At 38.4% G+C, this 12,429-nt stretch overlaps 1 protein-coding gene across 1 annotated transcript in view; it reads right to left on the bottom strand.

The window, feature by feature from the left end:
- The window catches only part of PPP1R9A (protein phosphatase 1 regulatory subunit 9A), a 334,795-nt gene that overhangs the window by 50,086 nt on the left and 272,280 nt on the right, over nucleotides 1–12,429 (bottom strand). The window contains exons 8-9 of the mRNA XM_052638347.1: nucleotides 3,794–3,847; nucleotides 986–1,215 (exon numbers count right to left, since the gene is read on the bottom strand). Coding sequence (XP_052494307.1) covers nucleotides 986–1,215; nucleotides 3,794–3,847 — 284 coding nt within the window. The remainder of the gene's footprint in view (nucleotides 1–985; nucleotides 1,216–3,793; nucleotides 3,848–12,429) is intronic.

Raw genomic sequence — 12,429 nt, 5'->3', positions numbered from 1 at the left:
GAGGGGAAGCTGTCACTACACATCTGGGGATATCATGAGGACAAGGAGAAATATCAAATGTGGTAGAATTTATTATAAAATTATTACATGAAATAAGAGTTAGGAATACTTTTAATAAGAATTAAAATAGAGATGTACTGAATTCACAGTTGTAAGAATAACTGCTTCCTTTTTAAGATACTTTTATAGCAATACCTTTTAAACATTAAAATCATTATTTCTATGATAGGAAATAACAGATACCATGAATCTTAAATATATGCTTAGCTTTTAAGGCTTGACATGCAAGACCAGAAATGACCAGGGATACTGGAGTTACTTTCTAAGTAACTGACGAAAAAATATGGTAAGAATCTTCCTGGTCTCCCTGAAATTACACTAAGATCCAACAGATGGAAGCAAAGCAACATTAGCTTGAAAACAGGTGCTGAAATTTAAAAGCCAAGTCTGGTGACGGTCTCTCACTGTAGTGAACCAAGGCCCTTGTGATTCTCTCACAAGGAAAGGAAAGTAACAGGGCAGGGGGTCTTGTCAGTCAATATTTCCACTATCTGTAGTGGGAAAATTCTGAAGTTAACTGATTCTAAGAACAGAAACAGAAGGCCCCAGTTGCTGCTTTGTACCCACTATATCTAACAGTCATTTTCCATGACTTCAACTTGGCTTCTTGCTTCTAAATTACATACGTTTCAAAAGGACAGAGGGTCAAATGCTTTAACAGTTACAATAAATGATTAACCAACAGCAAAAACAAGAACAAAACAGGAGGTTGCCAAAAAATTACAGAAGAAACAAAATATAATCGCACGTGAAACACTGATGTAAGAGATTCTGAAACTTAATGTCTATTTATTATTTTAAGTATGCTCCTTAAAGGGATGACTCTGAGGTCATCTTTTCTTCTCCACTAGATACTATAAAATTACTGGATACAAGACTTCTTTAGATGCACACAAAAATCATTACATCATTAGAAGCTGCTTACTTTTGTTGAAAATCCTTGATCAATTTCTTTGCCTTGTTGTACTTCTTTTCCAAGGCCTGATACTGGCTTTGAGTCTCTTTGAGGTGCTCATTCACTGTGTGGCATAACGTTTGAGCCTCAATCCAGTAGCTCTCCAACTTCATCATTCTTTCTTTATTCTCTTCTATATTCTGTTGAAGTTGGGTTTTTTCTAGTTCCCACCTCACTTTCTCATTTTCTGCAGCTTGCAGCTGGACAAAGCAAATATCAAAGCAAGGATATTTCTGGGTACTTTTGCAGCAAAAACCTCTCATACTTTTATAGCATATTTTAGAATAAATTCCATTATTACATATACTTAATCATGAAACACATTGAAATGAGAAGAGCAAGTATGATTTTTATTATTATAGAGATTATAAAATGGAAGCCTTAAAAAGTGAAATGGTTGTCCAAGGTCACACATCTGATAAATAATAAAACATGGATCTGTTTCCAACTCCCAGGATCTTTCCAGCATGCCATGCAGTGTATGAAATTCTACAAGCAGTAAAAAATGTTTTAGAATTTGACTGATTCTATCCAATGAACTTCAACATGCTCTCTTTTGGAGTTGTTTTAAAACATATAATTATATGTAAATTGTTAACTAAAGAAGGAGTGGGGAGATGGCAAGCTGGGAAGGAGAGGGGCAGGGCACAGTATGGCCAATGATTAAGAGGCGGACCCTGGAGTCATATAGTTTACATTTGAATTCCAGCTCTCCCAACAATGGCCTTTAAACCTTGGACAACTAAAGTCTTCTAAGACTAAATTGTTATATTTAAAAGAGAACTGTGATATATCACATCAGCATGCTTGGAAAAGCTCCTTGGGGATAATAATCTGATAAAAGTTATTTTTACTTTGTCTTAATCCCTTTTGACGATATTATCACATACTTTATTTCAACTGACTCATGAAAATAGTCTGTAGCTCATTATTTTGCTGACATTGTTCTGAGTTTCTAGAGCCTGATAAATGCCAATTTGCATAAAAGTATAAATGACAGTGTAAGTAAAAATATAAATTATTCCTGAACTAATTTAAATCTCTCTGATGGAAAAGAAAGGCAGCTTCCTCTGGTTTCTGCTTTCAGGAAAGTTTAGGAACAGATAAGACCCTGGTCCAAATCCCTCATTTCTACGGAAATTCAAGACTGATCTCTCAGGTAAGGGATCAAAGGTCATTTATTCACAATAAGCACCTGACCTTTACACTAATGCTGCATCCATTTCACATGCCTCTGTTATAGTTCAAAAGGATGCAGCGTCATTGTAAGCTATTAATATCAATTTTCAAAATCTAAAACATTCCAAAATCACACAGCACTCGGCAAATGAAAATATACATATGTTTTTATATGTATTTTAAACTAAGCACATTGGCAAAACAGATTGCAAAGTAAAAAAGTAGTCAAAAACATTTCAAAATTAGGAATTCTATTATCAACATGGATATAAAGAATAATAGTAAAGCAAGTTAATCTGTGGATATTAGCATAGGTAATAGAATGTTGGCACAGCCAATATAATTTTGAAAAAAATATAAAATACTCATTTATAGATTTTTCTAAATTAAATACCTAACACATATGCCTTGTTAAAGCACTTGCAATCAGAGGGCAACCTTCTTCCCCCAACTGTAACCAACAATTAAAAATCTTCTATTCTTCCATTCTATGCCAAGAAACAACAGCAATTTAAAACAGGACTGGGTTTTTACCTGCACCTTTTATTAAGCAGTGTTTTGTGTTCAAGTTGCTTATTTACCAATCTCTACTAATTTAAAAATTATCATTCATAGAGCTTGGCTGAAACCATGAATGATGTATAGACATGTTTTGACTAAAGAACTACAGAGTTATTAGCTGAAAATACCATTTACTCAAAATAGCCTTGCTAATTTATCTCCATTTAAAACACATGGAAAAAACAAAACAAGTGTATATAATGTGAACAGGGAAACAGACTATTAGTGGTGTGGGAGGAATTATGTCTCAATTATTAGAAGGCCATAAAAAAAACATAACTGTGTTTTTTAAGTAATTCAAAAGATATTTAAAAATCTTTGAGACTACATATTTTATAAAACTAGACACAGTTCAAGAAACTGAAACTTACCTTATAATTTACCAATTAAAAATGCCCTTTTGAATTTTGCATTATTTCATATATAAACTAAAAATACATACTCCTTTTATCAAGCCCTGTTTTTTCCCACAAATTTGAATGATATGAACTAAACTTGTCTAAAGATTTCTGACAGTGTCTGGAACCTAAAATAAATTATTCATATATTAATTAAATTTCATAATATTTAATTACTAGAAATTTGAATTTTTCTTTATGAAACCTAATTAATGTGCCATCTTAATAAAAATACATTATTTCTGGTAAGCTAAAAATAAATAAAATGATTACATTTATTTAAAATAAAAGAGAAAGAGATACAGTATAACAGCTTGTGCTTAAGGATTAGTGGTCAAAATGTAGTTTGAATGCTTGAACTATTATAAACATTTACTTCTTGAGAAAGTTCAGAGGGAACTGGCCACATAGGTGCAAATATGTAAATATGTAATTTTAAATACTGTGCTATTTTCACTGAGGGGTGCTGACCCCCTAAGGGTGTGCACTGTTAGGTTTTTCCACTAACAGTGGGAACGAATCTCTCACATTCGTGTTCTTTTAAATGAACAGAAACAAAGCATTTAGTGCTTCGGTTGAATTTATTCATAGAATCTGAAGTTTAGAAAGTACAATTCAAACACCATGTATTGATGCTTACCTTGGTCTTCAATTTTTGAATCTCTGCTTCTGTAACTGCATGTTTGATTTGCAACTGAAAATGGAAAAGAAAGGAAAAAAATCTGAACTAAGCGTATCTGTATTTTTCTACATTTTTAAAGCCTTAGCAGCTGGCAGAATACCTTATTATATAGCTGAAGGGCTAGAAAAGTGCTACAGTGCAGCAGGTTGTAAATTAAAATGTCTAGTGTGTAAAATGACTCTCTAGGTGCGAACTAATTAAACACAGGGTTTATGGTCCACACTCCCTAACATCAGATTAGGTTATGAATTTAATTGCTCAGGGACCAAAGAGAAGGAAATACATTTTCCTTCCCTCCTTGGAGCTCTTCCTTTGTGATTTGCGTGTCAAGGAGTTGTTTCCTTGCAGTCTTGAGGACTGAACAGCTTCAGCAGGCAGACGGCCAGTGGGAAGCTTCAATTCCAAATCTGGATGGAAGGCGGCGCTCTGGTTCCGCGAGTCGCACGCATTTTAGCTTAGCAGCTCTTTTACAGCTCGGGCTGCGGCTGCAGAGCTGGAGAAGAGGACGATGCAGGTCGGCGACAAGATGTGTAATTTCTTTTTTACATTGCAGGTAAAAGTACAGATCTAGATGTCTGTCCTTTAAGTCATTTACTCATATTGAGGGCTTGGACCCTCCAAAGCTTCAGCTACGGTTGATTCTCCCTAGAGCCACCATTTAAATTTGTTTTGCTTCTCCCTTCCCCCCTTTGCTTTCTTTGCTTTGTAAAGGAAGAAAAACGAAGGAAACAATCATTCTTTAAGGAATAAAAAAAAAAAATTATGGAAAACAATTTTTAGGTTGGAAATCACTTTTCTAAAATGCTTGGAGTCAGATGTTTTTGGAATTCAGAGTTCTTCCAATTTCAGAATCTTAGTAAGATGCATTTTCCATAAATTGCTGACTGCCCACAGCAGGGTCTATGGAGGCGCTCTATAATCAAATACGTGAATACCTTTGCCACCAAACATGTGAATATTGTGACTAAGTGAGGTACATAAAGACTGTAAATAGTAGCCTGTCAATTTTGGTCAGATTTACTGCCGTCTGCCACAAAATTATTTTAAAATAATCTTTTCAGAGCATTGTGAATTTAGGGTTGTACACAGGGACTGTAATCTTCCCATATTACTGTAATCAAATAAGTCTAAGGTTTTCTTATCAGAAAGATAGCTAATGAAAAGACAGAAATGTGAACCTTTAGAGATCACACCACCTCATAAACCTCAGCCTTCTCTCTGGTTTGTAATCTTAACTTCCTTGGTTTTTGCCTGACCACTAGGGGCGTATGGGAAGGATGAAGAGGGAAAGAAGTTAGAAGCCAGGGTTAGATGCTGATGAGTGAGAGCCCAGAAACGGAGAGTCCCAAGTTCCTTGTAAAATGACCCCTCCGTGATGCTTGCAGGTCTCATTCGAGGTTTAAGTCTCTGTGGGCTACAAAGCCACATCTCTGCTCCTGCTCCTGTGGGGTGATCTGATTCTGCCCTGCTCACTCATTTTACTGTCCGGCTTTCGGGCGCGGCCGCTCTTGCAGTCTTGCCTACACGGCGGTGGCCCCTTTCACCCTCACCATTCCCAGGGGCTTCTGCACTCCACAGTCTCGAGTGGGAAGTACTCTTAGTCAGCCAAGACTAAGAAAGGATGATGTGAAGGACTAAAATATGATTACTCCAACTCTGCTTCTTAGTTAGAAGTCCTAAATGCTGTAAAATGTTGCACCTGAAATAAAACCAGCTCCTCTAGTTTTGGTTGAAGAGTAGCAAGAAATCAAGAGCAGATTTTATGACGAACGCCGCCAACTATCAGGAAGTGCCGTATTTTATTTTCTCAGCGGTTAACTCCCTGTAGGGTAACCAATTATATTGCAATACAACATGTTAGGACTTTGGATTTTCTTTGTTCAAATCACCATGTTCTGTAGCAAGCTACAGCTCTGGGCCCCAGTTTCCAATATGAAAAATGAGAGGGCTGGATGGGAAGAACACCACAGCCTCTGCAAGTACTACAGGTGTGACGTTTTACAAAATGAAGACCCTGGAGATGACTGTCATGGTTGCAGAGTGGAGAAACTCTTATCCGACACCAGCATTTTCATTCCTAGAAATGCATACACTGGATTAATCAAGTGACGTATGGGACAAACCAAGGGGAAACTGTGAAGCAGCCAGGCTGGTTTTAGGTTATCCTACCCCTCCCATCTCACCGAAACAGATGACAGAAGAGAACTGAACTCATAAAGCAGCGAGGCGAGAACACTGATCAAAGCTCAGAGTGCTGCTAGGGACAGCCCAGTCCTTTAGCTATAGGAAAGCAGAATGAAGTCTGTGAATTCAGACGTGATTCAGAAGATGGACAAAAGTTTTAGTGCAAGGCTTCCCTAATACTCATACAGCCTAAAATGATGTGATTATTATGTAATTATTTTAATCCTGCATGCACCTTAACAGAATGTCTAGAAATCCACCACTATTAAAAGGAAAAGCATTAAAAATAAACTGAACTTTTTCATTTTATATAGGAAGAAACTGTGTTTCAGTAGCTTAAGTTGCAGAGCTGCTGCTGCTACCGCTACTGCTAAGTCGCTTCAGTCGTGTCCGACTCTGTGGGACCCCATAGACGCCAGCCCACCACGCTCCCCTGTCCCTGGGATTCTCCAGGCAAGAACACTGGAGTGGGTTGCCATTTCCTTCTCCAATGCATGAAAGTGAAAAGTGAAAGTGAAGTCACTCAGTCGTGTCCGACTCTTAGCCACCCCGTGGACTGCAGCCCACCAGGCTCCTCCATCCATGGGATTTTCCAGGCGAGAGAACTGGAGTGGGGTGCCATAAGTATCAAAGCCAGGTTTTATAAATTCCAGTCCACAGTCCTTTCCACTAACCCCAAATTTCTTACATTTGTAGCATCCTTAACCTTTCGTTTGTTATCTCCTTCTTCCTCACTGCGAATGGATCCGTGAGGGAGGTAGGACAGGCACTGTGAACCTCACTGTTCAGACAGGGAAAGAGGCTCAGAGAAGTTACACAGGCTCTTCAAGTTCCCAGCAGAGGCAGGTGATGGGGAGGAAATTATCGCAGGTCTGACTGCACCTACTCCATCCCTCCCTTCTGCACCTCCTCTGAACCAGCTTTGGGACACACTTTTCATTTGATCATTACGAAACCCTGAGGCGGTAGTGAAGAAATTATCCCAGGTCTGACCCCACCTATTCCGTTCCTCCCTTCCTCTGTACCTCATCGGAACCAGCTCTGGACACACTTTTCATCTGATCGTCATGGAAATGCTGAGGCATATGTGATCACTGTCATCTCTCAGGTAAGAAAATAAGACTCCACCTCGAAACCATGGGTCACTTCTGGGGTCCGAGTATTCTCATCCTACATACAACATGGTGTTCAATCATTTGCTTTTAGTCACTGAACTTAGAAATTTCTCAGGCATTATTCAACCTGCATTTACTGAATGAGACTATGTGCCAGACACTGTGCTTGGCACTGAGGATACATGAGCGCTACACAGAATCTACCTTTGAAACACTTATGTCGAGGAGATTAATAAACACCACCTCCTGAAAGAAGTTTCCAGATGCATGAGAAAAACTCAGCAACTCCAGATGACCTGCGGCTTTGGCCTCTGTGTCATATCTCCAAACTTGGACCCTTGCCTCCCAGACAAAGTGGGCACGGTGCGGGGCTGGGATACCTCCGTTTCATGAGGAAGAGGAAACTGCTTTTCAAAGAGGTACAGTGACTTGACAAAAGCAGCACAGTGCATACAAAATTGAATTTTCTTATTCTAAAGCAGTTCTCCTTCCATGCTTAATAGCCTTTCCAAAGTACAGGTATAAGGGTTTGCAGACAACAGCTTGCTGCAGGGAGCAGGCTCTACATAACTGCTTAATAGATACAGAACCTGAAATACCTTGTGGAACTTTTGGGCTTCAGAGAATATAGGTTTGGAGAGACGACTTGGGAAGAGAGGATATAAAGAAAAAGAAAAGGTTAAGGACGGCAGGTCAATGTCTATAAGGCCAATCTCTTTCATCTTTTCTGTCCTCTTGAACATCAATGCCATTGATATCCACCCCAGGATTACAGTATAAATAAACACATGCCCTCTTACAAAGAACAGCAGCTCTCATGTAACATTCTGCAGGTGTACCTGCTGTGTTCATTTTCTGTTTATTTCTTTCAAAAAGATGAATACAGAACATGTACTCATATCACTGAATCAATATATCCAAATATAACTGCACAGGAAACAGAAACATTTTTATGCATAAACATTATAAGACTGAACTTCTGCATTCTTTACTTATCTTGTACAGGCACGTAAATCATTTTTTCTCTAAAAAGGAAATCTGTTATCTTTGCAGGAAATATTTTAAGAGCTCTCTAGTACTGGAGATTTTACATTTTTTGTTCTTATTTTGGTGGTGGTGGTGTGTGTGCTCAGTCCGACTCTTTGTGACCCCATGAACTGTAGCCCGCCAGGCTCCTCTGTCCACGGGATTCTTAGGCAAGAATACTGGAGTAGGTTGCCATTTTCTACACCAGGGGATCCTCCCGACCTATGTCTCCCAAGTCTCCTGCATTAGCAGGCTGATTCTTTACAACTAAGCCACCTAGGAAGCTTGTTCTTATAACTGATATTTGCAAACAACTTTATGAAGTGATTTCAGCATTGAAATCAGAATTTTTACAATTATATCTGTGATCATGTGATTGCAGTCTGTCTTACCCATGACAGCATAAGTTCTGCAAAAGAAGAAATCAGGGCTGCTCTTGCCTGTATTTTGGTGCCATTAAAATTAAGCTATGCTATATTTCTTCACAATTTCTGCTCAAAGGTTTATAAATGGTCCCTATCTTTACATTAACCAAAGTGTTCTTCTCGTGGGATAGACTATGCAAAACTAGTTGAAACCAGCTGATTGAATGCTGTCATAACCTAATTTGAATGGCAACACTAACTGCAGTATATGCAGCATAGAGTGACATAGTCTACCAAGGCAGTCTCTAAGTGACTCATAAACCGGTTATTCATGGTGATGGTGCTGGATGTAGGTGACAGCCTACAATTACAGCTCCTTTTAAAATAAATATCTGTTTATTGTTAAGTACATAACAATTTTCTACCTTCTTGACATATTAATGGACAGTTCCATAAAGGTAACTTTATTATCTAATGCATTAATAACTTTTTCTAAATTACTTTTTATAGATTTTCTATGACTTAAGTAGGCAAAATAACATGTTTTTTAGACTCCATTTTTTTTCCTCCAGATAAATGCAGAACTGTTTTTCCTGGGAGCTAATACTAATGACTCTCAAGAAGGAATGGTGTTGGGAAGTGCTGACGGTCCACTGACCAGGCACCTGGCCAGCAGTTTCTGATTCAGCCTCTTCCTACTTTCCACTACATTTCCAGTGAAATCATATTAGGAAAGAAAAACTCACAACCAAACTGATACTGAAACTAAAAACAACTGTTACTAGAATGTGAGTCATGAAGCTGAATTAAGAAAAATCTATCCCAGCTTCACTATCTTTACTCCAAAGACAGCGAGGTACCTTGTGCCTCTCTCACTTAACAGCGTGAGACACCAAGTTTATCAATGAGGAAGAAGGCAAGCTCTACTGTCTCTCCTGGAGCGTCTTCACACCAGGCTCTCTCACTCTCCGCCTCCTGTGTTCATTCAGAAAGCAACTGCTACATGAGAAAAAGAATTCAGGAAGGTGGCTGACAGTGTCACGTTGCATACTTACAGCTCCAGACTCCAAAGTGCAGCAATATAGACAGGGGCAGTCCCAGTAAGTGCTTTGAGAGCAAGGAATAATTTTTCTTTCTTGAACTTACAGCGAGTGCATGGAGAGATCTGGACATCGCACATTAGTACAGAGAACTGCTTTAGAGGAGAGGCTGCCAGAAAGCAGTAGCCAGGCTGGAAACTAGGCACATAGACATGTCCTCCTGACGGAGGTCCAGAAACGGGATTTGTGGTTTCAAAAAGGGAAAAATTCCTCATTAACATTGGCAAAAACAGAGAAGAAAAGACAGGCAAAAAGGTAATACTAAAGACAGTGTTCCTAAAGAAGCAGAAACTGAAAAAAATTTAAAACCTAAAGAAAATATTCACAGACCAAAATGAAAACCTAAACACAAACACACAACAGGAAAACAGATTAGCAAAAAATGAAAGGAGACCTACTTTAAGAAACTGTGATAAACAATTTAAAGTACAAAGTTAAAGTGATACAAGTATCCAAATGGCTGTTGTCATTAGACTTTTACAGTATGCAATTAGCTTGCGCAACAACAACTTTAGGGGAAAAGGTGGTGAATTAAAATGGTAAAACCAGCTAATCATTATTCTTGTGCTGATATTAGAGGGGAGGAGAGGTAGATGAATGCATGCGAAGGCTATTATTTTGTTAAATGGTAAAGACATAGCTGCCGGTCTGCCTTTCATGTTGCTGGATGAAAATATCCTAAGACGGAGTCAAAGCCACTTGAGGGTAACTGTCAGAGAAGAAGAGAATAAACAGGTGTAACTGTTAAGCAGCTGATGAAAAAGTGATATGTCTAACAGCAAGCAGGTAAAGAGATAAAAACAAAACAAAAAGCAGCATGGAAATTATGAAATAAGGTGGTAGATGTACATTCTAATATTAAAATAATTAAATATAAATGGGATAAACTGACCAATTAACTGACAGAGACTCCTAGAGTAGTACAACAGTAAGATTTAGGAATATGTTGACTAAAGGAAATACAGTTGTAAAAAGGAAATAGAATGGTTGAAAATAAAGAGATGGAAGAAATAGATACTCTGCAGCAAATATGAACCCAAAGAAAGGCAGTGCTGAATTTTTACAAACAAAACAGAATTTGTAGTAAAATGTGTCATTAGAAAACGAGATGTTACAATAAATTGAAAAATTATAATAATCCTGAACACATATGTTCAGTTCAGTTCAGTCGCTCAGATGTGTCCGACTCTTTGCGACCCCCATGAATCGCAGCATGCCAGGCCTCCCTGTCCATCACCAATTCCCGGAGTTCACTCAAACTCATGTCCGTCAAGTCTGTGATGCCATCCAGCCATCTCATCCTCTGTCGTCCCCTTTCCTCCTGCCCCCAATCCCTCCCAGCATCAGAGTCTTTTCAAATGAGCCAACTCTTCACATGAGGTGGCCAAAGTACTGGAGTTTCAGCTTTAGCATCATTCCTTCCAAAGAACACCCAGGGCTGATCTCCTTTAGGATGGACTGGTTGGATCTCCTTGCAGTCCAAGGGACTCTCAAGAGTCTTCCCCAATACCACAGTTCAAACACATCAATTCTTTGGCACTCAGCCTTCTTCACAGTCCAACTCTCACATCCATACATGACCACTGGAAAAACCATAGCCTTGACTAGACGGACGTTTGTTGGCAAAGTAATGTATTTGTTTTTCAATATGCTATCTAGGTTGGTCATAACTTTCTTCCAAGGAATAAGCGTCTTTTAATTTCATGGCTGCAATCACCATCTGCAGTGGTTTTGGAGCCCCCCAAAATAAAGTCTGCCACTGTTTCCACTGTTTCCCCATCTATTTCCCATGAAGTGATGGGACCAGATGCCATGATCTTCGTTTTCTGAATGTTGAGCTTTAAGCCAGCTTTTTCACTCTCCTCTTTCACTTTCATCAAGAGGCTTTTTAGTTTCTCTTCACTTTTTGCCATAAGGGTGGTGTCATCTGCATATCTGAGGTTATTAATATCTCTCCCAGCAGTCTTGATTCCAGCTTGTGTTTCTTCCAGCCCAGTGTTTCTCATGATGTACTCTGCATATAAGTTAAATAAGCAGGGTGACAATATACAGCCTTGACATACTCCTTTTCCTAGTTGGAACCAATCTGTTGTTTCATGTCCAGTTCTAACTGTTGCTTCCTTACCTGCATACAGATTTCTCAAGAGGCAGGTCAGGTGGTCTGGTATTCTCATCTCTTTCAGAATTTTCCACAGTTGATTGTGATCCACACAGTCAAAGGCTTTGGCGTAGTCAATAAAGCAGAAATTGATGTTTTTCTGGAACTCTCTTGCTTTTTTCATGATCCAGCAGATGTTGGCAATTTGATTCTGGTTCCTCTGCCTTTTCCGAAACCAGCTTGAACATCTGGAAGTTCATGATTCACGTATTGCTAAAGCCTGGCTTGGAGAATTTTGAGCATTACTTTACTAGCGTGTGAGATGAGTCCAATTGTGCGGTAGTTTGAGCATTCTTTGGCATTGCCTTTAAATATATAAAACTGCAACTGCTATAATTATAGGAAGAAAGAAACTGTAGCTGATGATTTTAACTTATACTTTTCAGAATTAGTACATCAAACCACAAAATCTAAGCCATGCTACAGAGAAGACATTTATATGTTTGTATTATTAATCTTATTGATATAAATTTAATGCTTATATAAATTTCATATCAAAGTACAGAATATGTGTGATGTTTACATACATAAGGAATATTTAAATGCAACTATTTATGAATTAAGCTACAAAAGAAGTCTTAAAAATTCAAAATAGCTACTATACAGAATATGTTTTCTGAATAGTGTCATAAAATTAGAACTCCAT

This window comes from Budorcas taxicolor, chromosome 4 (genome assembly GCF_023091745.1).
Source record: "Budorcas taxicolor isolate Tak-1 chromosome 4, Takin1.1, whole genome shotgun sequence".
NCBI classification, from domain to species: Eukaryota; Metazoa; Chordata; class Mammalia; order Artiodactyla; family Bovidae; genus Budorcas; species Budorcas taxicolor.
The sequence above is the reverse complement of the archived record's forward strand: the minus strand, read 5'-3'. Positions and strand labels throughout refer to the sequence as shown.